Source organism: Apteryx mantelli, chromosome 9 (genome assembly GCF_036417845.1).
Source record: "Apteryx mantelli isolate bAptMan1 chromosome 9, bAptMan1.hap1, whole genome shotgun sequence".
Taxonomy (NCBI): Eukaryota; Metazoa; Chordata; class Aves; order Apterygiformes; family Apterygidae; genus Apteryx; species Apteryx mantelli.
The window spans coordinates 1,434,932-1,462,340 of NC_089986.1; the positions used below are offsets into that span (position 1 = coordinate 1,434,932).

Here is a 27,409-nt window from a genome sequence, read left to right on the forward strand (position 1 = left end):
GGCGGGCGGGGGCGGCCCGCAGGTGGGAGGGCGGCGCGGCTGTGCGCGGCGGGGGGGTGCTGTGCTCCGGGCCGGCCCGCCGCCGCCGCCGGCGGGGGGAGCGGTGCTGCCCTGCGGCCGCCGCCGGCTCACGGCCGCCGCCGTTCGTTTCCCCTGGCCGGCTTCAGGGTGCGCCGAGCAGGAGGGAGAGGAGCCCGCGGGGCCGCCGCTTCCGCCGGCGCTGCGCGGCGGCGCGGAGGAGCCGGCCATGGACGGCGAAGGCGAAGCGGATCTCCGCAGCGAGAGCGTGACGCCGCTGTGGAAGAGGAGGTCGCTGCCGCCGCCCCAGCTGCCCGCCAGGAGCAAGCCTCGACCCCAGTCCTACCAGAGCCCCAACGGCGTGCTCTTCACCGACTTCCCCGTGGAGGAGCGCGGCGCGCTCGCCGGCACCCGGCCTGCCGCGGCCGCGCCGAGCCCCGGCGGCAGAGCGCGGTCCCCGGCGCGCAGCGCTGCGCCTCGCGGACAGGCCTCGCCCGCGCTGCTTTCGGACAGCTGTGCGAGCCTTGCGGCTAACGGGGCGGTCACCCCGCCGGGAGACGAGCGCCTCCAGCCGCTGAGGCTGTGCAGCCGGGCGGCGCCTGGGCCGCAACGGGAGCAGGCTGTTTCGACACTTAGCGCTCCGCGCTGCCCCGCTGCGAGCGCACCTTCCCCGCGCGACAGCCCGGCGGCGCCGCCGCAGCCGCAGCCCGCCCGCCTTCCCAAAAGGACAGAGCAGGCGCCCGCGGGGCCGCCGCCGGTTTCCCAGGCGATCTCGCCGGAGCAGCGCTTAACCCTTCCGAGACCGCCCGCTGCCCAGGGCCAGCCGGCGGAGACGCAGCCCGTAGTCCTGAGCACCAACAGCCCCGCGGCGCTCAAAGTGGGCAAGCAGCAGATCATCCCGAAGAGTCTGGCCTCCGAAATAAGAGTGACAAGCAAAAGCGGCGGTCAGAATGCGGAGGCGAGCAAGAGGGCTCTCAAGGCGCGCAGCATGGTGGAAAGCGTCGGCGTGCCTTTGGTAGCTGATGCTGAGGAGGAGGCAGAAGGGGACCTGGACAGCCCGGGGACGCTGCGGCGCGGTCTGAGGTCCACTTCGTACCGCAGAGCTGTGGTGAGCGGCGTTGACTTTGACGCTTCTTCTGATTTTAAGAAGAAAAACAGAATGTCTCAGCCAATACTTAAAGCGGTTGTTGAAGATAAAGAGAAGTTTTCTAGCTTGGGGAGGATGAAGGTAAGTTATGCTGATGAGACATATGTTGATTTGAAAGTTACACACTGTATGCTGCTGTGATTTGCAATCTCCACGTTTCCATAAATTTGTATTTTTTCAGTTTGCTTTTTGCTACCAGAAACCTTTCTTAGTTACTGATGAATCTCACAGATCCCTTGAAAGGGCTGCTTTCCAAGTGGAGTGGCAGAGACTTCAGGGAGACAATTCTCTCCAAATCTAGTCAGCTCAGTCATGTTAATGGCAGCCTCATGCATGCTTACATTTCCTGCTGCATTCCCCAGCCCATCCAGGTTTCGTTTCACAGGCAAATTGATCTTTTAAAACTTGTTTCCCAGAAACTAGTAAACAAGAAAAAAAGGAGACAAATCAGCTGCCTGCTGTAATAGACTCGCAGAAAAATAAACTTCCCCCTTACTCCTTTATGTGGGCCGTTATTTTAAAAGTATTTTTTAAAAATTGGAGTAGGATTTTTAAATTGAAAGAGGCCATTTAAAGTATATTCTTGTAGCTCTTTTTAATGCTTGCAAGTAGAAGTAGAATGCCTGCTTTTAATTCTTGGTTGTAATCCTGCAGGAGCAGTGGATTTATATTGAATGTTAATGCATTAAATTATAAAGACCTACTAAAATATTATTTTGCTTGACTATATCATGTTGTTGCAATCTTATATTTATTTTTTATTCTTCAATTCTCATTTTAATTTATTGATAGATTTCTGCAGTGTTTCAGAACTGTGTAATAAAGTACTTCAGCTAAAGGACTAGAACTGTAGCCATTAAGATAATTATCAGCTTCATGACAGTTTTCAGCCCAATTAAAAATTACGGGCATGGAAATTCTTGCAAAAATGGCACAAGTGACAAAATAGCAATAGATGGAACTGTGAACTACTTCTGAGTAAGGGGTTTGTTTGTCCGGGTTTTTTTTTGGTAGTAGGCTTTCTTTATCAAAAGCAGTGAGAACTTGTGCTTAAAATAGGACAACATGGTGTTGTCCTATCTTTACATGCAAAACTCTTTTGACTAGTAGCATTTTTATATCAACTTCTTAGATCATACAACTTGTTGCAATAAAACATCTGTTTTATTTCAAAGGTTTTGTTTTGGTCTCAAAAACTTAGTTTACGGATTACTTAATGTGGTTGTTCTTTGCAGAGTTTGAGGGAAGAGACAGTCACTTAGATGTGTGCGTTGTATACTTGTGGGAAAGGCCAGAGCCAGTGAAATGGGTTGCAAGTTCACTGAACTCTTGTAAAGCTCGTATGTGTAATGCTTTGAAAAGCATAGCAAAAATGAAACATTTGGGGCAAATGTGAATAAACAATATGTGAGAGAAGAAAAATCTAGAGTAACTTTTCACTTTATTTGATGAAACAGTTGTTGTCATGAATATTTTTCCAACATCAGAAGTTTATAGATTAGGATTTGTTAATTCAGTGCCTTAGTATCAGATAATATAAAAGCTGTTGTTACTGTTGGTTATTTTGCTGCTTCTTTTAATGTTTGTGTCTCTTTCCTGTTAAAATTATTAGAAGAAAACGCTGAGACAAGGGACGTTTGACGGGGAAGGTAAGACCTTTTCTGTACAGACTTGATGATATGCTGAAATCACAAGAGAAATGAACTTCAAGATCATTTTTTACAGTTCTTTAATACTGGGACAGAGTACTTGGTTTTCAGTAAGCTGACTAAAGTATTGAACTACAGTTTTGGCAATAGACACTTTTGGCAATATTTTAAATAATATAGAATGGCAGGTTACAAGTGTGGTTTTGTTTGAAGGGTTTCTTCTCAACTTAAACTTCTGTTAATCTTAGAACATCAACTGATTGATATGCTATCTCAACTCTAATAGTTCTATAGAATTACATGAATAAGGCTCTTCTGAGTTGGGACAGCTTCATGCCTATTCCCTGTGACTCTTCCCAGGTATAAGACTTAGCTTTTGTGGATCAGTTTACGGGCTTGGGGTCACCACTTAAACTCAGAGAATAACAATTCAGGCACCTGATGCAAGGTTAATGCGGCTATTTCCCTCTTCTGTTCATCCTAAGGCAAGAATAAAGGTAGCTGGTGTGAACTCCTTAACTTAGTAATCCTTTTCTTTTCTTGCTACCTAGACTTCAAGTGCGAGTGTCAGAAAAACACTGCCCATGCATCTGTTCTTTCATGTTAGTCATTAGTATTGAGCTTTGCCAAGCTTGCTGCTTTTCCCAAGTATTTCAGCAACAAAAAAATTCCTTCCTGGCTGTGGGTCCGTGGATGTGTGGTAATAGCTTCATTATAGTAACTGTTGCTCTCTTGGCTTTTCCCTGCTTCATGCCCCGTTAAGGTCATCTAAGCTGCTATGTTATCTTCTTTTCCACTTGTCTCTATTTTCAAAACTTCCCACAGTGTCCTATTTGCATGTCCCACTATCTTTTTTTCCATCTCTTCTCACATTCTCTCCTAATTATATCTTCTAGACTCTCTTCCAGTTGTTCCCTTTTATCTTGGACCAAACCTGAATAATAACTTTCTTTGTAATACTTTTCAGAATTCCATTACTATATACAATTTCCTGTCTTTTTAAATACGTAAATTCTCTAGACGCATTCCAAAAAACAAATGCATATACGATACTTCTATAAAAGGTCAAACCTTGTACAATATTCTACTGGGGCTGTGTAGTCAGAGCAGGTAAAACAGATCTGCCCAGATTGGTATAAAAACTTAAAGCTCTAACTGTGCATAGAGTAGCCAAATCTTTTACTTCCCCCTTTCTCCTGTAGGGGGGAAGTCGGATATTGTCCAAAATGTGGCCCATCTCTGAAGTACCTTGTAGAGCTTTCTTGCATAGCAGTTTAATCTCTCAATGGGTTACTCTGGTCTTAATTTTCTCTGTCCTTTTTCATGTGCTTGGGAAAAACAGGTGATCAAGGAGGTTGAAAAGTGGAAACGATATGCTCCACACCTGTGTTTCTTTGCATTGATATTGGTGAATTAATAGTGGTAGTACTGAACAGATAACAAATGTGTTTAGTTTTGAGGTTGATAAGCCTCATGCTTATTCAAACAAGGAGTTAAAGGTTTATTGTGCTTTGTGGTTTCTATTTGGAATAGTTTTGACTTCAAAATTTCTGGAATTTGGTTTATTTCCTTCTCTTAGAGAAGTGTGAAGACAATATTTAAAACTGAGAATAGAAATTGGCATGGGTAGCGGATTTATAATGGTCTTCTATATTAAAATAGCTAGACTTCTGGATTAGTCTGGATTAGTGACAGTGTTCTACTGACACACTTGTTCTGTTTTTAAATTGCTGGCTAATTATGAAACATTGTACAACAAACCAAGGAAGAAAAAATTTTCTTTTTTTTTTTCTTGACAAAGAACACATCTGTTTTTTAATTCAGTCAGCGGGATCTTTTCTAGTAGTGGTACAGTGATCCATTGTTACTGTACTCTGCCATTGTCCATCCTAAATAAGATACTATCTTTGTCTTTTGGAGTTTGTGAACAGCACACTGACATTTTGCTTTATTTCATTGTTTAAATGTTACTTATAATTTTTATGAAAGCAAATAAGCTAACTTTCTGGCAATTAATGACATACTATTGTTTTCTAGAAAACGCTGTATTATATCAGAACTATAAAGAAAAGGCTCTGGATATAGATTCTGATGAAGAGTCTGAGCCTCGAGAGCAGAAATCAGATGAAAAGATTGTCGTTCACTATAAGCCCTTGAGATCAACCTGGAGTCAGCTGTCCATTGTGAGTATTTAATCATTGCATCACTAGACAAAAACAGAATATCTAGGAATGTATTGAAGCAAGCTTGTTTACTTGCTACTGAAGTTTTCAGCTGAAGTTTGTCATCTTTTCCCTTCCAAAATACTTCATATTTCTGAGTATTCTGTTACCATCAAATTTGCTACTGCTCAAATGTTACTAATCCAATTCCTGAGAGCTCGGTTTAGGTTTTGTTTAGGTTTTATGTAAGGTAAGCCCAACAGCCTAAAGAAACCTGAAATCATGCTTTCTCGGTCATTTTTAACAGGTATAGACAGATGCTCCTGCCAGAACCCGTGCCCCTGGGTTCCTTGTTCCCACCCTGACACCTCCCTTTTTCTTTTGTTGGCAGAAGTGTTTGTAGGTAGGTGTTGTGGCCACACAACAGAACAGATAGAGGATGTGCTTTGAAATTACCAAGGAAAAAAAAGTTTATATGTAGTATAAATAAAACTTGGAAATGCACAAGAACTTGTATTTCTGGTAGTCTTTAAGTTTCAAAAGATGCCTATATGCTTACGCATTAAGATATGTTTCTTATCTTTTTTTAAGTCTATGCTGAAAAAATCAAACAAGCATCTTTTGTTTCTGTTCAAGAGCCTGACTTTGTATTTTCCACAGTCCCCCGAGATGACTGCTCAGGCCTTGCCTACGTGGGGTGTTTGCTGGCCATACCAGCGCAGGTCCTTAGAAGAGAAGGACTTATGCTAATGCCGATTGCAGCATGTGGCTGTTCTGAGTGAGGGAGTTTCAGATTGCCTGAAAAAGCAGGCTTAAATCCTCACAGGACCAAACCTTGAATAGTGTCTAGTCCTTCTTTTCTGTTTGCTGTTTTCCTAAATTTTATTTTTCCTTTCACAAGAACGTGGAAATCTTGATCATGTATTGATTTTTGTTTTACGTATGAAGCAGTACAATTGACAAAGTTCATTTTTAGACTCCTGTTTTTGTTCAAGACACAAATTTACTTATTTAAAAATAAGGGGGGAATGAATTTACTAAAAGAGTGAGTTCCCTTAAAGAAGAGCTTCAGTTAGTTATGAACAAGTTTCTGCTGAACTGATATAAATTGCTGCAAGCCAACTCAAAGTTGATTTGAGCTGTCTTATAGGTGTTGATTATCTTGCAGTTCAGGGTATTGAAACATGAATACCTCTTGGCTTCAGCAATTACAACGAATTGAAGTACTCTTCCTTGTGCTATGACTAGCTGCCTTGAGTAGCTTTTCAGTAGTCTGGTAAGTCAGTTTATAAAAACTGACTTTCTATATTGAGTGGTTTAAGATAAAGCCAAAACAATATGACTTTGAAAAGGCTGGCTTCAAATTCTCTTTCAACAAATTTTGCTTAATTTTGCAAAAGTTTGTTTCCAGTGAAGTCAGATGGTTTTCTGCTCTCTTCTAGGTAAACTAATGTTTTTGAAATTGCTATTACTGAGTATTGCCTCTTCCAAAATACTTGGACTCTTGAACATTTAACTGCTAATTTGTATTAAGACCAAAATACTGTGAAGAAGATCCCACTAAGAGAACCACTGAGATTTCATGCTTATAAACCAAACTTGTTCTAGAGCATGGCACACTTGTTCAGTGTCTTTACTTGTTTTACAAGGTTGGAAGGGGGAAGTATATGGGGTGAGACAGTGAACTGTGGAAACAACGTGGGAGTCTGTGAACCTCATAGTGTCTGTGTTCACAATTTTCTAGAAGAACTACATGTTGGCATTGTGTATTAGAAAAGTGAATGTGGAATTGTCACAGGAGGTCAATTGTGAAACGTCCAAATATTAAGTTTCAACACGTTAGGAAAGAAGGAGAACAATATATGTATGGTATTTGTTAGCAGTGAATGTGCTAGGAAATGGAGGGGAAAGACAAAGGAATGAATCCACCATCTCTGCAGGACATTTCTTTGGCAGCTGATTTACTTCTGACTAGACTTTCTATCTGAAAGGAATAAAGAAAGAGAAACATTCATATATTAATGTCAAGTCTTTCTTGATAATAAAAGAAAAAAAGACAACTGTGTTTCTGTGTTCCTGCAGTGCGCACACCTACGTGAAAGTAAGATTGAGCTTTTCAAAGAGCATTTTAAGACTCTGTAATAGTATGGTGTTTAAATCCAGTTCCTTTCAAATTCCCCTCTCAAACAGCCCTCCTCTTTGGTTCCCTGTTAGACAGCTGGCAGTGGCTGAGCAGGTGATCAGTTTAAGAGTTAGCTTATTGACTGTCTCTGTTCCTTTCAACCTTCATGTGTTAATGTAAAACTTTAATTTGGGGGAATGGCCAGTATTTCCACAATATATTCCAAAAACATCTTCCAATATTTTTTGAGCAATTCTCAGCAGATATATACACTGATAGTATAAAAAATATGCATATTAAATGTGTTTACTTTCCAACAAATGCAGTATTCAGTTGTTATGTATAATAACAGTATACATTACTGCGTATGCTTGGTTAGATGGTTGTTTCATTTCCAAGTGTTTTGCCACGGGTTTGCCATTTTCACTGTTAATTTTCGATATACTTGCACGCACACACGCACGCACATGCAGAATCAATTATAACTGAGCTGCTGGGTTGCTGGAAAAAAAAAGTCCAGTATGACAATGAGACAAAATTAGTAGATTTAGCCTTGTCTCTCTTATGTGTTCTTTCTTGTTATGTTTTTAGCTTATGTTATGTGTTATGTTTTGTTGTTTGCATAGTATCACAAATGTGATTTTTAGATTCTGCAGATAAAACATTTTTGGACACCTTAAGAATAGGAATTGAATTTTCCTTTACTCAGTACATCAAAAATAGTCATTATATTTGGGCCCCTTTCTTTTTGTAAGTTTTACCATTAATCAGTTTAGAATATAAGGTTAAGCCATATGCTTATGAGAAGAATTGATATTTGCACCTTTGTGTGCACATACCATATGTGACAAAATAGTGGTCAGGAAACACAACTAGGTTTTTGGAACATTAATGTAGCAGTTGCCACATTGACCTCACTGGAAACTTACGGTTGCTGTATTAACAGGAAGCATTGAAATCTCTTGGATACATTCATAGGTATTTCCTGTATCAGCATATTTTTAGACAAGTCCTCACTGGCATCCAGAAAAAAGTGACATTGTGCTTCCTAGGGAGTGCTTTAAAGCTTTCAGGTTGTTAATTGAAAATGTACTTACTTCAGTTTAATAGAAAGGCATCTAATTACTTCTTGCTTGTATCCTTGTAGAGGCATAGGAATCTGCAGTTTGTGTTCAAAAGATCAATTGCTTTAACATATCTGAATATGTATTGTCTCTTTGTAAGCATGTAATACAAAGTAGCGTGCACGAACTACGTGATGTTGTGCAGCAGAAGTGCAGCACTACTTAATATTGTGCTTAATATTTACTACTGAGCCTCCTGTCCAGGTTTGTGGTAACTAGTATGCAGGAATAAAATAAAGTATCCTGCAAAATTCCAGGGAACAAGTGGAAGAAGAAGAAAAAGCTGGTGCTGTGATAGTACCTTAGGAGCTATTGAAGGAGACCTGAAGGAGAAATGGGAGAATGGAAGTGCACCTGTTAGGTCTCCTATCAGGGACTAGGTCTCATAAACTCGGGTCCTGCGGCACGCTGCTCCACAGATGGAAGGGTGTCCCTCGTGTTCGTAGTGCTGTGCGGTGGCCTCCTTCCCAGGCCCAGTGTAGCAAGCCATATGCGGGTGATCCTCCTGATCTGAGGCCCTGGGCTTAGGAGTCCTGCAGGAAGTATATAAAGCCAGTCCCTCCCTTGGCACGTGGCCTTCTGCTTTTGTTTTGTTTTGATGTTCTGTTAAATGACCCAACGCATGCAATTCACGCTGGGAAAGAGTAAACTTAAGAGGTCTTTGGTGTGGAGTTCGGTAGCTTAGCATGGGGCTCGGAGCTGTGGAATGATGTGGGTCAGGCTGGAGTTCATCGTGGTTGGGTACGGAGAGCAGGGGCAAACCTATCTTGGCCGACTTGTGTTTAGGGTGCGGAGGGAGAAGAGACGACATCATAAGGCCGAGAATATTAGAAATACAGGAGTATTTACTCAGGACTTTGCAGAGTTTATTTAGGATAAAGACAGCGATCCTCCAGAATAATTTTTGACCAGCAAGTTACCTGTCTGAAAAGGCCTTTAGATGTGTTTATTTTACAAATGAGTTTGCTAAAATGTTTCAGGCCAACTCAGAAAATGAACCAAGTGATGTTGTATATGTGTAAATCAAGAAATCTAAATTAAAAGGAGAAAATGATGCTCATGCTTTGGTGAGTGTGTGTAGTATCCATTGAGGTTGTGCAGGTGACGATGATTCAACTGTGAATGCTTTTGCTGTAGTAGTTCTGTGTATGTCCTATGTTATTTTGTATGTTATTTTGTTCTTTGGATAAGTCCAAAATTTGACATTATCAAGTTATTATTATTTTTTATTTCTGCTAGTTCATTGCTGTCTTTATGAAGTGGCCAGATTCTTTAGCTGAATTCTTAGTATGATACTTGAATTAATATTTATTAGTACAATGTTTTGTTTTGTTTTTTTTAATCCTGTTTTCCTACAAAAAGTGTTAAAAATTAATTTTTTTTTTTTTTTTTAGGTGAAGAAAAATGGATTATCAGAAACTATCAGCTTGGAAGAAAGAAAGAGACAGGAGGTACTCATTTAAAGTTATACATTGTTTCTTTTGGTTATTTAGGGATAAGCTGCAGGCCTAACTTAATATTTTGTATGTTTGCTCATAAGGAGACAACTTCAGTGCATTGCTCCCTGTCCTAGAGGGAAATAACCTCTCTCCCCGTGGAGAATAAGGAAACAAAACTTGTCTATTGCTGTTGTGTGTATATCTCTGCTTTGGGTCTCCTGCCAACATCCTGCAGGTCTTGCTGGAGAAGTAGCTCCTAGATATGCTCATTCCAGCAAGTGTAGCCTGGCTGATGGCTACTCAGCAGTAGCAGGCAGCCAGACCCAAAGCTGTTGTGTGCTGAATTTGGGCAGATGTAAAAGCAGCCCTGCATTCACAGAGGAGAGGAGGTGGCACATAAATTCGTAAAGGCAGTAAGGAACAAAGAACAGCTTCTTGCAGTGCTTCTCAGTTGTAACTAATCCTGTGAACAATCCTGACTACGTGAGCACTACGTATCTGGCGGATACTCCATCTGTCTGTCTCTCGCTTTCTCTCTTTCCTCCTCCTCTTTGCTCCTTTTGTCCTCTTTACCTGCTTTTCCCCTTTTTCCTTACTTACAGGGGCTATATCAGAGTGAATGAGAGGTGCTGAAAAGGGGCCTGACCTAGCCAACTGTTACATACCTTCAGCTGTTGAGGTATGTCCTTCAATGGAGAGAAAGGATTTTGGAACAGCAGCACTGTAGAGTTGCCTGCAATGTTAATTTCCTCCAAAATCTTCCTTTCACTTCCAGAAACACCTCAGTGAACCTAACCAAATTAGAACTCCCTGGAGTTTTCCGTGAATTTCAGGAACACGTGTATAGCGAGCCTCAAATACTAATTTAGCTGTGTGACCTACTGCTGTTGTGTTCAGACATGAAATACAGACACATCTTGTGTTGCATACGCAGGATTTAGACATTTGTTTTGCTTTAGAATCCTGTATCTCCTTTGTTATCTGTTTTGCTCTTTTGGGGAGAGGTGTGCAGCAGTTGAGGTCAGGTGTACTGCCTTTTTTTGCCTCTTCCTCTTGGGAAGCTTTTAGACACAAGACATTTATTTCAGTCCTCTTGTATCCTTTAGGAGCCTTTAGTCAGTGTTTCCTGAAGTCATATTTACGTCCCTTCGAAGAGAACAAGTTCTTCAGATGCATTTCAAACGTTGTCTTTAATGTTACCAAAAAGTTTTCAAGCCTGAGTGTTAAAGAGGTCCATCCTTTCAAAAGGAGCCTAAGGAAATATTCTTAAGATGTAGTTGTGCTATCAAGTGGTGCTTTAGCTTCATTTCTTGTGTGTGATTTATGTAACATTTTAGAGCTTATTTATCAGATTAGTTTTGTCATCATGATATATCATCACTGCAGAAAAATATATTTGTGTTTGGTTTATGCCTTGATCAAATGTCAAAGTTTCAAGCATTCTTATGCATCCCATCTTCAGTAACTTATTAGTGAGTTGGATCTCTGTGCATCTGTTGCCTAAGGAAAATGCATCTTATAAATAGACTAATTTGAACTGAAATGCTTTTCAGTGGGTCTTCAACTTTCCTGCAAACTGGAAACTTTGACCTTGTATGTATGTACCTCTGCATTGCCGTACAGAAATGTATGCATCCGGCCTCCTAACTGTTCTGTAGAGTACTCGCTGTCCACCAGGATTCAAACAGCTCTTCATGTTGATACAATGCAAAGGAGCCGTAATATGATTTTGGGTGTCAGCTGGTAAATACCCCCGCAGCCTGTTAATGTAGGGTAACCACTGTGTGTTAAAGCCAAGATGATTGTTGATTCATCCTATTTTTTTTATTCTTTGAAATGTGTTTGAGGAGATGATTCTCTCTCATCCTATGCTCAGTATGCATTTTCATTCCTCACAGAAAACATTAGAAGCACAGTGTCTTTATTTGCCCCATTTCTTTCTGACTATACTAAAGTAGTCTTGCTGTCATCAAACTGGAAGAAGTCCATGAGGGCCCTCAGTAAGAGCATAAAAAAACCCTGCTTCAAAATACTAATAATAAAGTTTGTATATTCCTCCTGTGTTGAAAAATGTCTGGATAGGAACCAATTAGTCCTGGCACTCTGCAGCAGCCTTTAGCAAATGCTTTTGCTGTGAGTGCAGCTGAGAAGTGCAGTGAGGCTGAAAATTGGAAATGTAGTTGGTGAGCAAAGGCCAAAATGCCCTTTTTAGATACCTTTCTGCCCCTTGTTAGCCAAGTGAGTAGGTAGATTTGCTGTTGGAGGCTGGCTAGCATACGTATATATTCTCTAGCTTTCTGGCTAAGGAATTTGGCAGACAGGCAATTTAACATGGTTTTAAGCATCACCTTTGCGTATTTTCTTGCACAGAAGTATGCAGTGTTATGAATAACATATAGTGTATTATAGCGGTTACTTAGCTGCTGCTGTGTCTCTGTTCAGATCCTATCAACTTTTAGCTAGGTAATAAGATGGACAAACTACTGTGGAACTTAACATAAATTATACTTCCTTTTCCTGTATGTATGGTGGCATAGTAAACTTTCTGTAGAGTTAATAAAAATTTTTCGCACTGCATAAACCTTTAAAGGCTTCAGTTAGAGCAGTTTTTTTTTTTTTTTTAAGAAATCCCAATCCTGTTATTTCTATTATTGAAATCTCAGTTCTTTGAAGAAGATTTTTTCAGGACAAGAATAATTTTTGAAGCACAATCTGGGAACACTGAGACTCAAGATGTCCTAGAAAAATAAACTGGACCTCTTGCTTTTGATCAAAAGCTTACCTTAGTGAAAATAGCAGAATTCACTAGACTTGAATTCTTATAAATAAATGTTCACAGGAAATTTCCCTTCCCCCCCCCCCCCCCCCCCCCCGCCCCCAGCATGGTGTGTCCCAGCTGACAGTTGGGAGTGTTTAGTTTAGATGCCTTCAACCTGCCTATAGTTTCTTTTGACTTTAATCGTGGTGGCAGAAGAGCAGGGTTTCTCTAGGGAATATATCAGAGCATCTAAGTGAACTCCTCCTGTGGTCTGTCGTCTGCAAACCCTCTCTCTCACTCTCTGTTGTTCGTAGAGTCATAGGAATTAGCCTTTCTAAATACCATATCTGCACTGTTGCATTTAAAATACGTATTTCTCCTTTGGTTTGAGGATGTTTGGAGAAGTTAATTGCAAATAACATGATATTATTATATACAAGTATTAACATTAGTGATATTGAGAACAAAGTTATATTAGCTCTGCTGATGGTATTACTCTGTGTTCATAATGCTTAGAAAGTAGTTCTTATGACAAGTGTGACTCAGTGAAGCCATATGATACTATGAAAAAAAGGTTTCATGAGGATTATTTCATGTTTTTTCCAAGCTGTATATACATGTAAGAACTCTAGTAGACTAACAGCAAAAAAAAAGTCTAGAGAGGTAAAAGATGTCTAGAAGCTGGATAGATTTCTATGTCAGAGATGAAAAGATCTGATGGAACAAATCTGTGCATTTCAAAGCCCAGCAGTTGGCTGAAAGTTTGCTTTGTATGTCAGCCAGCCGATGGAAGTTACGGTGACTGCGTGCTGGAAGTGGTAGGGGTGACGAGAAGGATAAAACACAAAGTTGCTTGTGTGGGAAGTTGTGGGTCTGTAGCGGAGGTCTGCCTTTCTGTCGTGGTCGTCCGTGTCTGGTCGCTAATCAGTGAAGGGGACGGGGGCTGCCGCTCCCTCCCGTCTGCTCTGCCTCTCTTTCACAGGCTTCCTCCCCTGCTGCAGAGATCTCAGCTTCTCGTGTGCCTGCTCCTAACTTGGCAATCTAGAGTTTAGTGCTTTAAAAGTAACCGGTGTGCCAGTGCTAATACGTGACTAAAACCTGAATTCTGCAGAGGGTTTTGTTTTTCCACAGACGCTTAGGTAATCAGAGTTCTGCTACCCAGGAATGTTCTCCAGCAAATAACTTAACAGCTTCTGTTTTAAAAAGACCAGAAGGACATACTAGCTGGTGAACAGCAGTACAGCTGGTTTGAAACTTCTGCCCATTTCTGTGGTCTGGTCAGTATTTCTTCAACAACTTTGTGTATGAATGGGAATGATCACAGTTAGTGTTAAGCTTTTTGTCTTCAAACTCTGTTTGCAGTTGCATTAAAAAGTCTTAATATAGCTTTTACCAGTATTAAATCATGTATTTGTAAGAGCAAGCAGTGTAATAATAGTCACAGCAATACTTTGAGCTCCTCTTCCACCTCTTTCTTTAAAAAAAAAAAAAAAAAGGCTAATCAATAGTAAGTCTTTTTTTTTCCCCTCCTTTGCAGGCTATTTTTGAAGTAATATCTTCTGAACATTCTTATTTGCTGAGCCTGGAGATTCTGATCCGGATGTTTAAAAATTCCAAAGAACTGAGCCTCACAATGACCAAAACAGAGAGCCACCACCTTTTCTCCAATATTACAGATGTTCATGAAGCAAGCAAAAAGTAAGTGTAGAAATACAAAACCTTTTTCTGTTTCCTTGAAATTATACCTGAGGGTGATTGGTAGTAGTCAAAATATCCTTTAAACAAGTAATGAAATGTAATAAACAAAGCAGGGTCTTCACTAGTACCACCAAACCAAGCCAAAGGCTAGGTCCGACAGCTTAAGAATGAGAAGTCAAATTTTGCCCTTGTTCATGTCCACAGTCATAGTTTTTCATGGGCTGTGATTTTAGTTAGAATGGGATTTGACTCTTTGTGCTTTGAGAGCCCTAAAATACATGTGCTATGCAGCGCTAAACATTCGCTGAATGTAATGCAAACAGCTAAGGTAACTTGGAACCCAGTAGAACTGATGGTCAGAATTAGCTGGAAGGAGAAATAACCTGCTGCTGTTGTTGTTTTTCTCTCATGTTGCCATGTGATGGGAGCAGCAATTTGCTGCTGCAGTGGGTACAGAACTGAAGCAGAGGCACAAGCTTTTTCTGTCAGCTTTGCAAAGTTAGAAACTCCTGCAGAGAAATGCAGTAGAAAACTGGAGATGGTCATGTGTTGAACCTCCAAAGCTGGCTTTGCTCGAGAAAGTCAGAGATCTAAAGTTTTTCTGAGCTGCTCCCAAACTGGCATAATGGCTCCTCGGAACATGTTTAAACTTCAGTAACATTCAGACCAATCACTGAAACTACTCTAGGCTGTCTGTAATTTGTTAGGATCCATGATCAAGAAAGTGATGCAGTATATCTTTGCTGGATGGTTTATGCGTTCCTGAGGATTGAACATAGGATTTAATTCATTATTCAGGCCCTGAGAAAGTGGGGGTTTTTTTGTCAGCTTAATTTATGAAACCTTGATTTTTACTAACCGTAGATTCTCTTTTTGCTATATGAACGAGCAAGCCCTTGTTTCTTCAGATTGTATTTTCTCTGTATGCCTGATGGGCAGCTCCTTGGATAGTAGAGCTTTGAGTGCTATCTGGTATAGGCTAGTATTTGGAGGCTGACACTGTGCTTTATTTACTTGTTCTGAGAGGCATCTTGCTTGTATTTGGGAAAAATCTTAGCTTTTTTTGCCAGCGTACTCTGTATTTTTCAAATAGAACAATGGTTTACTTTTGTGGCTGTACTGATTTAGCAGAGAGGTCTTACAGGTAGGCTGGACTAGAGATGTCCAGTGTGTATTTTCCTAACCATTTGAACTTAAAAGTTAGCTTCTCATTTGAATCTTAGGTAATTTTGGAGTGGTAACCATTTCTTCCAAAACTGCCGCACTAGTTTGGAGATGGAAGATACAAATAACCATGCACATGAGTTTGACAGGCTCGCCTTGCAGCTGCGGTAGGGTCTCCAAGCATATTGCAGCCCTGCATCTCAAAGACAGTGAGTGCCCGAGGCTTGCCGTGAGGACGTGTTGGTGTGCTCTTCGCAGTTAATTGGCTTTTGTTTTCAAGAACAGTATACCTATGTACTGTTTATCTCTTCGTGTGCAGAAAAACATAGGGCAGTGTTTGAGCTTACTTTTAATGGAGTAGGTATGGTATTAATTTCTCTGAAAATTGGTAGAGAAGTAAAGAGTATAGTATATTTTAGTAGAAATAAGCATGCTTTAAATAATTCTTAAGCTAGATGTTGATATATTAAACAGTCATACCAGGTCTTTACAGTCTATCAAATTAAACTTACTTTGCCTGTATTAAACTGCTAAAAACTGAGCAAGAGTTTCATATGTTTCCTTAAGGACTGACTCTTGCCGGTGTTTTCCTTAATCAGTTGAATCATTGTTTACTTTGTACTTAGTACTCGATGTGCGGCATACTGTGCGACTGTGGTATCTCTTATGTAAACAGCGTAGGCATTTTGCTGTTTATGAACAGTGCCGTGCATACCATAGCACCTGACGAGAGACTTGTGTTTCTTCTAAAAGGAGACAAGACTTCTCCTCGGATCTGCTGTGCTTTTTTGGGGGTGGGGGGGTAAGTTTCTTTAGTGCATAGTTATTAATGAGAGAAATAGATACACTACAAGTAGTGTCTAAATGAAAAGGAAACGTTTGCAGGTCTTGCATGATATGAATGCTGAAAAGCCTGTTTTATTATTGATAATAATTATAGCCTACATTATTCAATGTGGGGCATTCATATGTATGTGCACGCACATTGTTCTTCAGAGTTGTAAGGACTTTCAACTCCTCAGTCAGCTGTTTAGTGAAGATTTGCTTTGTTATAATTTGTGCATTATCCCAGCCTGGTTAAATAGCAGTACCAGTAGGTAAATTGCTGTGACCTACATAACTGAAAATCAAAAATGACTATACTCCTTATTTTCTAGTTTTCTAGCTTGAAATCAAACACTGGCTAAAGGATGTTCATAGCGTAGTTAAGATACCGATTGTTCTTCTTAACCTTAACATCGTATAACTGTTAAATGTATCTCTCTTTCTGTGTAAAAACAAAAATTATTAGCCTTATTTCAGCATTGGGGCTAATGATTGGACAGATAATCTGTCAGACTAGGAATATTTCTGGAGTCAGTCCTTTTCAGCTTTCTTTGGTTTCCTTCTCTTTTGTCCTGTTTTGTTTTTGTAGAAATTGTGAGTTAAACCTGCGTTTATCTTTGTAGAACTCGTCAAGTTTTGCGTTCCCAGTCATGGTAAGGTCTTTTCTTGGCTCCCTGAAGCCACGCACAGTCTGGAATTTTACATCTGTTGTGCAGCAGTTTGATTTTATGTCTTCTGAAGTTTTTGCAGTGATCGGATTTTATTTCATGAAGTGTATGTGTGAAGGAGTCTAATACATTGTGTCAAGTACAAACTTAATCTAGAAACTATATAATAGCTGTACATTTGGACTGATTCCATATACCTACATTTCCCCACCCCCCCTTTTCCTTTTTGCTTCTCTTTTTCTTATAATGGAGATCCTTTGCCAGAAGCTGGGTATTTTCTGAATCCACAGCCACCGCAGGAATGAGAGGGTTGTACAGCAGCAGTGTTGTCACAGTGCAGGTTATCCAAGTCCTTATTTTCAAGGAATGGTACTTTTTAAAGGCATCTGCTTATCTAAAATGTGAATTGTGTGCATGAAAATAAGGTATCTTGAGCCCCCTTTTTGCTGGACAAATGTAGATATTACAGAAACACTCATGTATTAGGGGGTAATTGGCACTTTTTTTAGACAGTTGAATAGAAAGCAGAGGTTTAAGTAGCCCGGAAACTTTGCTGCTTCTTTGAATTGTTTCTATAAGATGCAGTTGAACGTATTAGTATAGCTATGTGAATAGTGTTTGTTTGGGTTTTCCTGTATTTTCAGTGAATGAGCCTTCCAAACTATTAAATCCACTTTAAAAGTCTCACTTGAACTATTTAAAGCAGAGACGGAGGGGGGAAAAAGCAACATTTTTAGGAGAATTTTTGAACCCCCTTTGATTAATAGTCTTCAAAGGAAGTGGGAGGAGGGGAAAAAAAAAAGAAAGACTGGAAAAATACCATACTAGCCTAAAATTATAATCTTATTCTTTCTTGTCTGGAAAGTCTAATGGCTCAAGAACTTGGGTTTTTTTATAACTCAGGGTAAAAAGAGAATTCATAACTCCTGTTCAGACTTAAAGCATATTTTATTTCCTGAGTTATGCAATCTTGTTAAACTATAACAAAACTTTGTGCTGGTTTTCTACCACCTCACTTGTGCAAATAATGAAAGTGGTTTTAAAATAAAAGCATTTTTCTCAATGTGTTCAAACTATCACTTCCCATTTAAGGTAGTAGCAAAAAACACCCTTCTGTTTCAAAACTGTAATAAAATTGGGTCTCTATCTCAGTATGTGTTATATTTTAAGCAGCATTTCCTTTTCTTAAAAATATAAAATAAAAAATTCAAGTAGGATTGTATAGTTGTAGTTATCAGTCATTTTGGTCACCCAGACAAAAGTTTAGTGAGCTAAAGAACATGTACTGATAAAAACACAATCTTTAGTCAAAATTGCTTAGAGCCTGTATCTAGGAACTTTGACTTAGAACATGTTTAGTGGAAGCTCTCCAGAAACACCAAGATAGGCTCCCAGTAAATGACAAGGCCATTTCTGACTGAACAAAGCTGCCTGTGTTAGAAGCAGAATACAGACAGCAAAGTCTGTCTCTGCTTTGGGGAGCTCATTGGAATGTCTCTGACAAAGAAGAGCTGATCTGAATAAGTCGTGCAGCGTACAGTATGTATGGTCGTGTTTGTCTGGGAGGACATCTGTGACATTGCTTCGAAAAGCTCAAGTCTTATACTGTGTGTTTGCCTGTATGTATAATATGACGGTTCAAAAATGATAGAGCACAAAATTGCGCGAATTGCATCTAGATTCAGTGAAAGCTGTTATGTTGAGATGTAAGCTGGTGGGTATGCAGTAGGCCAGCTTATTCAGAAATAAAGCTCGTGTAGGCTGAGAATACTATATAATCAATCTTACTAGTCAAAAAACCCCTCTCAAATCTCAATACGTGGTTTAAAAGAGGTCAGTTTTCCAAGAAGCTGTCGTGGGAAAGAGGAGTTACAGGGAAATCAGTTAAGTGTCTTGGAGAACGATTGGTCTGACAGGTCTAATCACCAAATTTATATGACGATGGAAAGCTTTAGTATTTGTTTCTCTCTCTCTTCCATTAGACCAGCAAAAGACGAGAAGCTTATGGAACATCAAAAGGTTAACGTTAACAGAAAAAGACAAGAACAAAAAACACTTTGACAGGTTCAGGCTGTGCGAACTATATATTGTGTAGTGATTTCAATAGTGAAGCCTCTGTGGGTTTGTGAGGTAGTTGAACATCTCTGAGAATCTTTAGTTTCATTTCATGTGTGTGAATATCCATTAGGAACCAGATAAGCTTTTTCATAGCTCTTTTTTTTTTGTAAATTAGCTTAATATTTCACCTCTTTCCAACATCCTTATGTTGGATATGTTTTTATCTTGGTGCACCTTCTTTTTTTTCCACAAGAAAATACTTCCTATTCTTTCTTCATTTAAGGAGATTGTGTATTAAGTCAGTTAGCTAGGCATTAAACATCACTCCTGGAGGATGCAGAGAGTTTTGTTGCTCAGTTTCTTTGGAACATTGCAAAAAACCCCTGTATAATAAAAAACTTGAAATAGTATTAGTAGACCCTGGTTGATTCAGGTAAACAATAGTGAAAGAGAATTATTCATAAATTATAGCTCACCATTTTGATTTTTTTTTGTTAAATTTTAGGTGTTCACAGAACACATTTAGAGTTTTACATCCTATTGATTCCTTGACACAGTGGATTTATCTTTGTGTTTCTTCAGGTTGCCTTCTTGGTGTTTTAACATCATCATTGCTGAACTCTTCAGCCTAATTCCTTGGAATTATTTGTTTAGAGAGTTATTTTGGCAGCTGAAAAAGCTCACTGAATTGGCCTGCACTGTGTTTCTTTGCAAATGAGTAGTAGTTTTGGTTAACAATAACTTTAAAATAATGTGCAGCTGGTACTTGGCTTCCTAACCAGGGATTGTTCTTTTATAAGTTTGCTTGCTTATTGGAGACAAATTAGTTATATGACTGTAATATTCAGGAATAACAACTCTGAACAGAATTGTACTTTTTTCAGTTTATTTTCTTGAGTGAATAGAACTTGGAGAATGCTTTTTAAAAAGAGTTTAGAAATTTATATATAACATATAATACTTAGTTTAGTAAATACCCAGAAATTGCTTATGGAAAAAGTGCCCTTGAAGGAAATACCTAGCTTTGTAGAAAATATAATAAGCCTGTAGATTCAAAGTAATCTTTTTAAATCTATTTAAAAGAACGTCCAGAACTCACAGATCTCTATCCATCACTTTCATGGTGTATTTTCATGCTATCTAAGCAGACTAAATTGTGGCCAGCTGTTGCCAGACGTAGAAAAACAAAACAGTACTGAAATAGGCAGCGAGTCCGCCACTTCAGTAACTGGAGAAGGATCACACTGTCTGCTCGACTGTTTTTGAAAGTGTTTTTCCCACTTTTTCTGAATTACCCCCTTTGGTATCCCTGACTTTGGTCGCAGAACGTCCCTGTCCATTAGCTCCAACACACCGCCCACGGTAACAGTTGCGACCACAGCAGGGAAATGCTTTTCTGACTGGTCCTTGTAGAAACCTTGCTGAGCCCAAGATGCTCACTGTTGATAGTGATGTTCAGAGGCTGCAAACAGGAGGGATATTTTTGCTCTTAAAACATTTTCTGAGAACAATCATAGATTTAATATAACATTGACTTAGTGTAACAAAGAGAAGTGTAGAGAATTTTTTTTTTTCCAGTATTGTGTCCTTGTGTCCTATTCCGTTCAAATTTCCCATGGCCTTCTCAATTTCAGACGCCTCTCTAAAGGAATGTGAGCTAATAGTTGTTAAAGCAAACTGAATGTGTTCACAGTTCTCTTGTCTTTGACTCGGTTAATCGTGTGTGAAATTAAATCTGCTTGTTGTGTTAGATTTCAGAGTCTCTGTGCTTGCATCCTTACCTTGGCCACCACACCTGCTCAGAGGGGTTGTAGAAGGCCGCTTCCGAAGAGGCCTTTGAGCATCTTCAGTGACACTGTGCATTGCACAGAAGTGAAAGGTGTTGTTCCTTCTCAGTTTCAATGGAAACTGACTTTTTGGAGCACTTTTGCAGCTCCAGTGAATTTAGCCTGATCCTGAAGCCAGTTATTAAAACCAGATGGGACTAGAAGCCAGAGTAAACTTTTTCTCTCTAATGGATTGTGCAGTATCTCCAAGAAACACCAATGTAAAACTTTTACTGTCTTTATGATTCCCCCCCCCCTTTTTTTCTTCAGTGATGGCTGCAATGAAATTTAAATATTGGTGTCATAAAATTTGCATTCGATAAGAAAATCTGCTGTATCCCAGAGGTCATTTGTGATGTTATCGAAATGGTGATAGTGTAACCAGTTTTCTGTTTCTCTTTAGCATCCTGCTTCCATTTCACTGAACAAATCTTGAAATGCTCATAAAACTTTGCATAGACACAGTTTAATCCCCTTATTTGTTATATATTTATACCAATATTTTGAGTGATATTACTTGGTGCAATATTTTAAGGAGAGCTTCAAACCGTATTAATGATTGTTAACTCATTTTGATAGTTAAAATACAGCCTCTCTATCTGGATTTTTTTTTTTTAATCAAGGCAGCTAGTTTGCATTAGTTATCTGACTGTGTATGCCCTAGTTGAGATAGGAGGCAGAGCGTTTTTACAGTTATACAGCTGAATTTGCCTAACTTTTTTTCCAAATCCATGGAGTTGGCATCTCCTGCTTACCTCAGAGTAAAACCTTCAGGGGATTGTTTCTGAATGATTTCACAGTGAAGTAGTACATTAAATATCTTGTTTTAGGTTCTTTTTATTTGGCAGTGGAGATGAACACTGTATTTATGATCTCTTTTTACCATGCAACGAAAGCCTACAGGATTTCCATTTGCCAAAATCAAGAGTAACAGATGAAAATCCTCTCATTACAAACTCCAAATCCTCCCGTTACAAACTCCAATACTTAGCTGACCAAAGGACAGAGAGAACCTATTTTTTTCATAGGTTTCATTCGTGAGTTTTCTGGACTGAATCAGGGTGTTTTTCAACACTTTCTTTTCTTTCTTTTTTCTTCTTTAACTCTGCTTGCAGAAGGAACCGAGCAGTGCTGCCCATCTCCCCTTTGTGACGGGGTCGAGAGCGCTTGGAAAGACTAAGACGCAGGCTACACCTCTAAGCGCTCGGCTGTTCTCTGTGTCACTTCTTGTTTCTCTGTTCAGGCCCTGGCAGTCTCACACACACAATACTGTCTCTGCTTCTTCCTCTTTTTTTGTCCCCCGCCCCCCCAAAGATGATTCTGATTTCCTACTTCTTTTGAACTGGGCTGACAGCAAATACCGGGTAACGGTGAGTGGTAACACGTACGTTCCTTGAGGAAAGCTTCAGGAAAAGAAGGCGAAGCACCTGAGCCAGCAGTCGCTTACAGTTGCCGTATCGTCTTGACTGCGTGATTGTATGTGTGCCGTTGTGTTGGTTTTTGATTGTGGTTACTGAGGTTTGGCAATATTAACCGTGGTTGTCAGGCAAAAGGTAATTCCATTCCTTTTTTGAATTTACAAAAGCAATATTCTTAACTGGTGGCCATTAAAATCTTATTTTGTTTTACCTCTCTCATTATTCAAGTAAACAGGTGTTGTTTGTGAGAGGACGCTAAAGAGAATTTTAGTAAATTTTATCTTACCTATCTGTGCTTGTACTCAAAACTTCACCCTAGCTCTGACCTCTCAGTATTCTTTGTGTGTTGTTCTGCTACCAAAATTATTCTGTCAGATTGTCTCTGGGCCCCTCTCTGAAAAACTTGGCTCTGAAGAACCGCGCTGTCCGTTTATTTTCCCTGTGGAAATGCAGCACAGCTGGTATGCAACTCAGGATCCTGGACTCCTGTGAGGAGAGATTCACTGTTAGGTCCCCATGGAAGTTTTCCTCTTGTAATAGAATTATATTTCAAAACTCTTCTGCCAGTCCTTTGTCTAGGATTTTGTGTCCTGTTTTTCTTTTCCTTCTATAATTAAGTACTTTTGGAGAGCCTCAGATGCTTCTTGTCTTCTGTCTGTGCCAACTGAGGTTTTCAGCCTAAGAACTGATAGTTCTCTACCTGTCTCATTTTCTGCTAATGATTTTTTTTTAACATTACCAGTATATCTTCTTTTCTTAAAAAGCAAGGGGTGACTTTCCCTACCAGAGACTTTCCCTACCAGTGACTTTGGATGTTATGTGTTATCCAACAACAGATAATTTTGGCATCAAATAAAGGTATCTCAGTTTGAGATTAAATATTGACTGGGGCAAGAATGTAAACCATGGACCTAGGTGAATGACCTTAAAACTATGAACTGTACCAAAAGAATCATAACAGCCCTCTCCATTGCATCTCAGGACCAGTATGGTAGATTTCTTGCTGTCTGCTTTACTTTGTGCACACTGATACAAAAGGTCCGTTTTGGGTGCGAGTGGTGCCTGGAGGTATTCTTCCCCCTTCTCCATCACTCCCGCAGTCCTGCCAGCTGTCAGTGAGAGCAGGGAGCTGGTCCAGCTGAAAAATAACCCCCAGAACAAAACGAGCTGAGCTTTCTCTCACCTCCCCTCGTCCCTGTCAGGTCAATTCCCTGATCTGATTTCAAGTGTCACCTGCAAGCAGTTGGTGGCACCTGAAAGAGCATGGTAGGAAAAGGAGTGAAGAAGTTGGGGCAGGAGCTGTGAAAGCTGGCATTGCTGCTAAGAAAAGCTAGAACTGTGGCATGAAGCTGCCATGTACCATAATATTTATTTGTATTAAAACCCATTGCTATATTATTTGAACATATTCTCTGTAAAACAATGTCAGCAGCAACATTCTTAGTTGAATTCTTGGAGCCTTTGGCTCTTCTTTTGTGGCCTAACCTCTGTGTAAAGAATTATATGTGTGAATATTTGTGTTTAAGTACAGTTGTTGAGTAGAACAAAAGTTCTTAAATAGTTCTGGAGTTATGGCTGGAAAGCTTTATCCAGCGCATGGTTATGTGGCCTTTCCTGCAACGCATCACTGCTACAGTCATCAGCTGAAACGTGCTATCCACACAGATCTCAACTAAGTGTGCTTTGTTGTTGGCTCAGGCAGGGTTTGTTCTGGTAGCAACTTAGGAATCATGCAAAGATTTTCAGTGTTACCATTGCTGCATGAAGCATAAGAAAGGAAAAATGTATTTATCTGCACATTTTTATGGTAGTAAAGTGAATGTTCAACAGTTATTCAAACTTGGATCTCTGCTTTCCTTATGCAAGGAAAGACTAATAATGAAGAGTTTCTTAGTTGAGACTGAATGAATGATAACTCTTCAAGACATCAGACTGGTCTCAGAGAACTGCCCTGGCCTTTTTTTTGCACAAAAAGAACTTGTAGCTTTGAGGAGGTACCAAGCTGTTCGTAAGTCTAGAAATAGCTGTGTTTAGGAGGCCTGTCAGAGAGGGAGGATATATGTATGTTCCCTTGGCTCCTCACATGTATCATTGGGTCAACGTGCTTTGTTTAAATGATATTTTAAAGCTATACAGTCCTTTATTGGACCACAAATTCGTAAGAAGGTGAAAGCTTTCATTGCAGATAGATGAGTTATGTTCCATTCTTCCACATTATTCTGGACAACTGTGAGGCTGGTCTGGGCTGTCTTAGTACCTGGGAAAATCTTGCTGCCTAGGAATGATATTTTTCTATCTTACATGTCCTACTGTAACTTCTACTGTGGATGAGGTCGTATCCGTACGAAGATCATGTATACAGATGTACTTTATGTTAACAATTTATAGCAAATGCAGCTTTATGTGCAGCAGTATCAAAAACTACAACTTTCTCTCTTACCTCCAAGTATGTGTGAAAGCTCACTGCCCTGGATAATTTCTTAGGCTAGGATGTACTCAAGCGCTTAAGCTGGCGGTCAGGTAAGTCTGGCACTACTTAATGCTGCAGTTGGTGATCTCTCGCAGGGCTGCCTGCCTGCCCGGGCTCTGTCCTGCCCCTTGGCCTTGCTTGTGGCCGAGTTTCCGCTTTGCCTGCTGAGCAGCACCCATGCGGCCCTGAAAAACACGGTGACGTTACGATCAGTGCTTCTGTACTTTGAACTTGCTTCCCTCGGTTATGGACGTTAGCCTGTTGCCAGCGTGGCACAGGTGCCTGTGCGGGAGCAGGTAGCGCTCGGGCAGGTTTGCGCTCTCCCCGGGCAGGGCTGCCGTGGGACGTGCTGGGGCTGTGCCGCTGCGCCGCGGCGGGAGGGAGATTCAAATGACAAACTCCAGGCTCTTCCCTGGACGGTTTCCTGGGCACTCTGCAAATCATCAGGATTTGTAGACTGTGCTGAAGAGTTCTCCAGTTGAGATGCTTTCCTCAGGACTAAGCAATGTTAACTTTTGTGTGGTTCGTGTTCTTATTATTAACAAAAATTTCTTCCTAAATATCAAGTTTGATTAGTTATCCTGCATATAGTAAAAAAACCTAGTACTTGCTAGTATTAATTTTGGATTGATTATTATGAAGCTCGGTACCAGAGGTGACAACAGTTTTTTTTAGAGCCTGAGAGAAATGCACATCCTGTGATTGTTCCTCTGTTCTCAAAGCGCTTCGTTTGCCATGCTTATTAATTTGGCCATTTTAGCAAGTGTGTTATATGGATATAGTCTCATTCTTGTTGTTAGAGAGCTTTGCAAAATAATTTATAAATTCTCTGTTTGTGACATCCAAGAAACCATTTCTTTCTGTGTTAAATGAGTATGTAGATGACTTTTGGACCCAGGGAGACGTGCAGAATCATACTACTTTATTTAATAGAATAATAAAAAGCATTACTTTGTTCAGCATGGGAAAGGTTTTTAAAATGAGCGTTCCTGTTGTCATGTCTTCATAATTTATCAAAAAGATTTACATTGCTAGTGCCACAAAGTGTTCTCTGTGGATTCATTTGTCAGTGGGTATTAATTGGTTGAATCATGATTTGTTTCTCCAAAATGTATAGTATTGAACTAGATGCTCTGAACATTAACTATCGCAAGAATCTCCCTGTAACAGCATATACTAACAAGGCTGCCATGGCCTTTTTATTGTCCTGGATTTCTGCCAGAATACTATAAATAGTTGAAAAGGCAAGTGGCTTAGCATTAGGGCAGTTCCTAGCGGGTAGGCCTACGAAAAGCCGTTCCAGTCTGTTGCAGAATGAAAGAATAGTTTGTCAGTGCCTTTCTTGTTGTTGCTTCTCTTTGTAGTTGCTCGGTGGATATTGCCTAATCAAAGATATTTTTGTGGACTATGAGGTAATACTATAGATTTTGTGACAGTTCTGTGAAATTTGAACCATCATTTAGAATTGGATTCTTTAAAGACTTAAGTAGCAAATGCTGTACTTAATGAAAACACTAACTTTGAATGTTCTGCAAGACCAAAGTATTTCAGGCAGCTCTTTTCATATATTTCTGTTGCATTGAAGAAATAGTGGCTGTACTACCATGAAGAGAGAATTCAGAATTTTAAAATCACCAATGCTACTTTTCTTTTTGTTAGCAAACAACTTATGAATTCCCAGGAAAGTATGTACAGCATGTTTCCATTAACGTGAAGTTATGTGTTGCTTTCTCCCCCAAAAGAAAGTCTTGATTTCCCCCCCCGCCCAGCTTGGAAGCCAGGTTCCCCCCTCTTCACATCCCCCTGGCAGTGAGTTTATGGTGCTTTCTCAGGAACTTGGCACTGGCAATTGAAATTCTGCAGGCAATTTATTTTTTTCATTAGTTCTTGGTACTCGGGATTTCATGTTTCTCAGTGCCAAGGAGGTTAATGTGGTCAATGTTAAAGTTAGTCTTTTCTGCTTTATATTAAATACAATTATTAGACTGAAGATTGACAGCTTCAACCAGGGTATCTAATGAATATTTACACTAGCTTATTTGTGTCTTCAAAAAAATGAAGGAATTATATTTTCCAGCTTCCATTTATATGGAAGAAACAGAGAACAAGGTATGTACCAGTTGAGTTTGATTTCATATAGAGCAGCAGCTCAGTTTGATTTATGTACATATAAATCTGGATCTCTAAAATACGCCTGGGGAATTTCTCACTATTCGTGTTTGGTCATGAAGGAATAAATTATTACTTCATGCCAGTTATGGATGCACTGAAGACTCTAGGAAGAAGTCAGTTAGTGGACAGATGCACTTTGTGCCCTGATACATTGCTGCTCTCTCAGTGCTTTCAAGTAGAAAGTGTGCTGATGGCATTGTTTAGAAACCACGTAGCGGTGCAGTGGATTCCAAGGAAAGCCAATGCATCATAAACCTCTGCATCAGTTTTGGAGCCTAAGTATTTAGGTCTAAGAGCTGAAGTCAAGTCTAGAGCTAATCAGCTTTTCTTCCATGACTGTGCAGGTTCTCTTTGATCTTCAGCAGAGTTAAAAACCGCTTTGGGCTTTCTTAGGTGAAATAAAAATCATTAACTTTATTAATAGAATGATGCTGCTGCCTGCTAAGGAGCTGAGCGCAGCGAACAGAGGCAGCGAACAGACGCAGCAGTTTGCGCAGCAGTGGTTGGGCTCTGACTAGAACTTGAGGATCTTGTGGAAGTTGTGGGCTTTCTGAGGACCCCCGAGGACCTAGAAGGTGATCGCTGTGAACAGGAAAGGGGAAGCTAGGCAAGGACCACTGCAGGAGGCCTTGACTTCTCCTGGGAAAAGCTCATGGGAAAAGCTCCAGCTAGGAGTGGCTGCTGCTAACGA

At 40.1% G+C, this 27,409-nt stretch overlaps 1 protein-coding gene across 1 annotated transcript in view; it reads left to right on the forward strand.

Moving 5' to 3' along the window:
- Positions 1–247: 247 nt before the first annotated feature.
- ARHGEF26 (Rho guanine nucleotide exchange factor 26) overlaps positions 248–27,409 on the forward strand; it is a 69,732-nt gene continuing 42,570 nt past the window's right edge. Inside the window, exons 1-5 of the mRNA XM_013957816.2 lie at positions 248–1,246; positions 2,778–2,814; positions 4,852–4,997; positions 9,617–9,673; positions 13,957–14,117. Coding sequence (XP_013813270.2) covers positions 248–1,246; positions 2,778–2,814; positions 4,852–4,997; positions 9,617–9,673; positions 13,957–14,117 — 1,400 coding nt within the window. The remainder of the gene's footprint in view (positions 1,247–2,777; positions 2,815–4,851; positions 4,998–9,616; positions 9,674–13,956; positions 14,118–27,409) is intronic.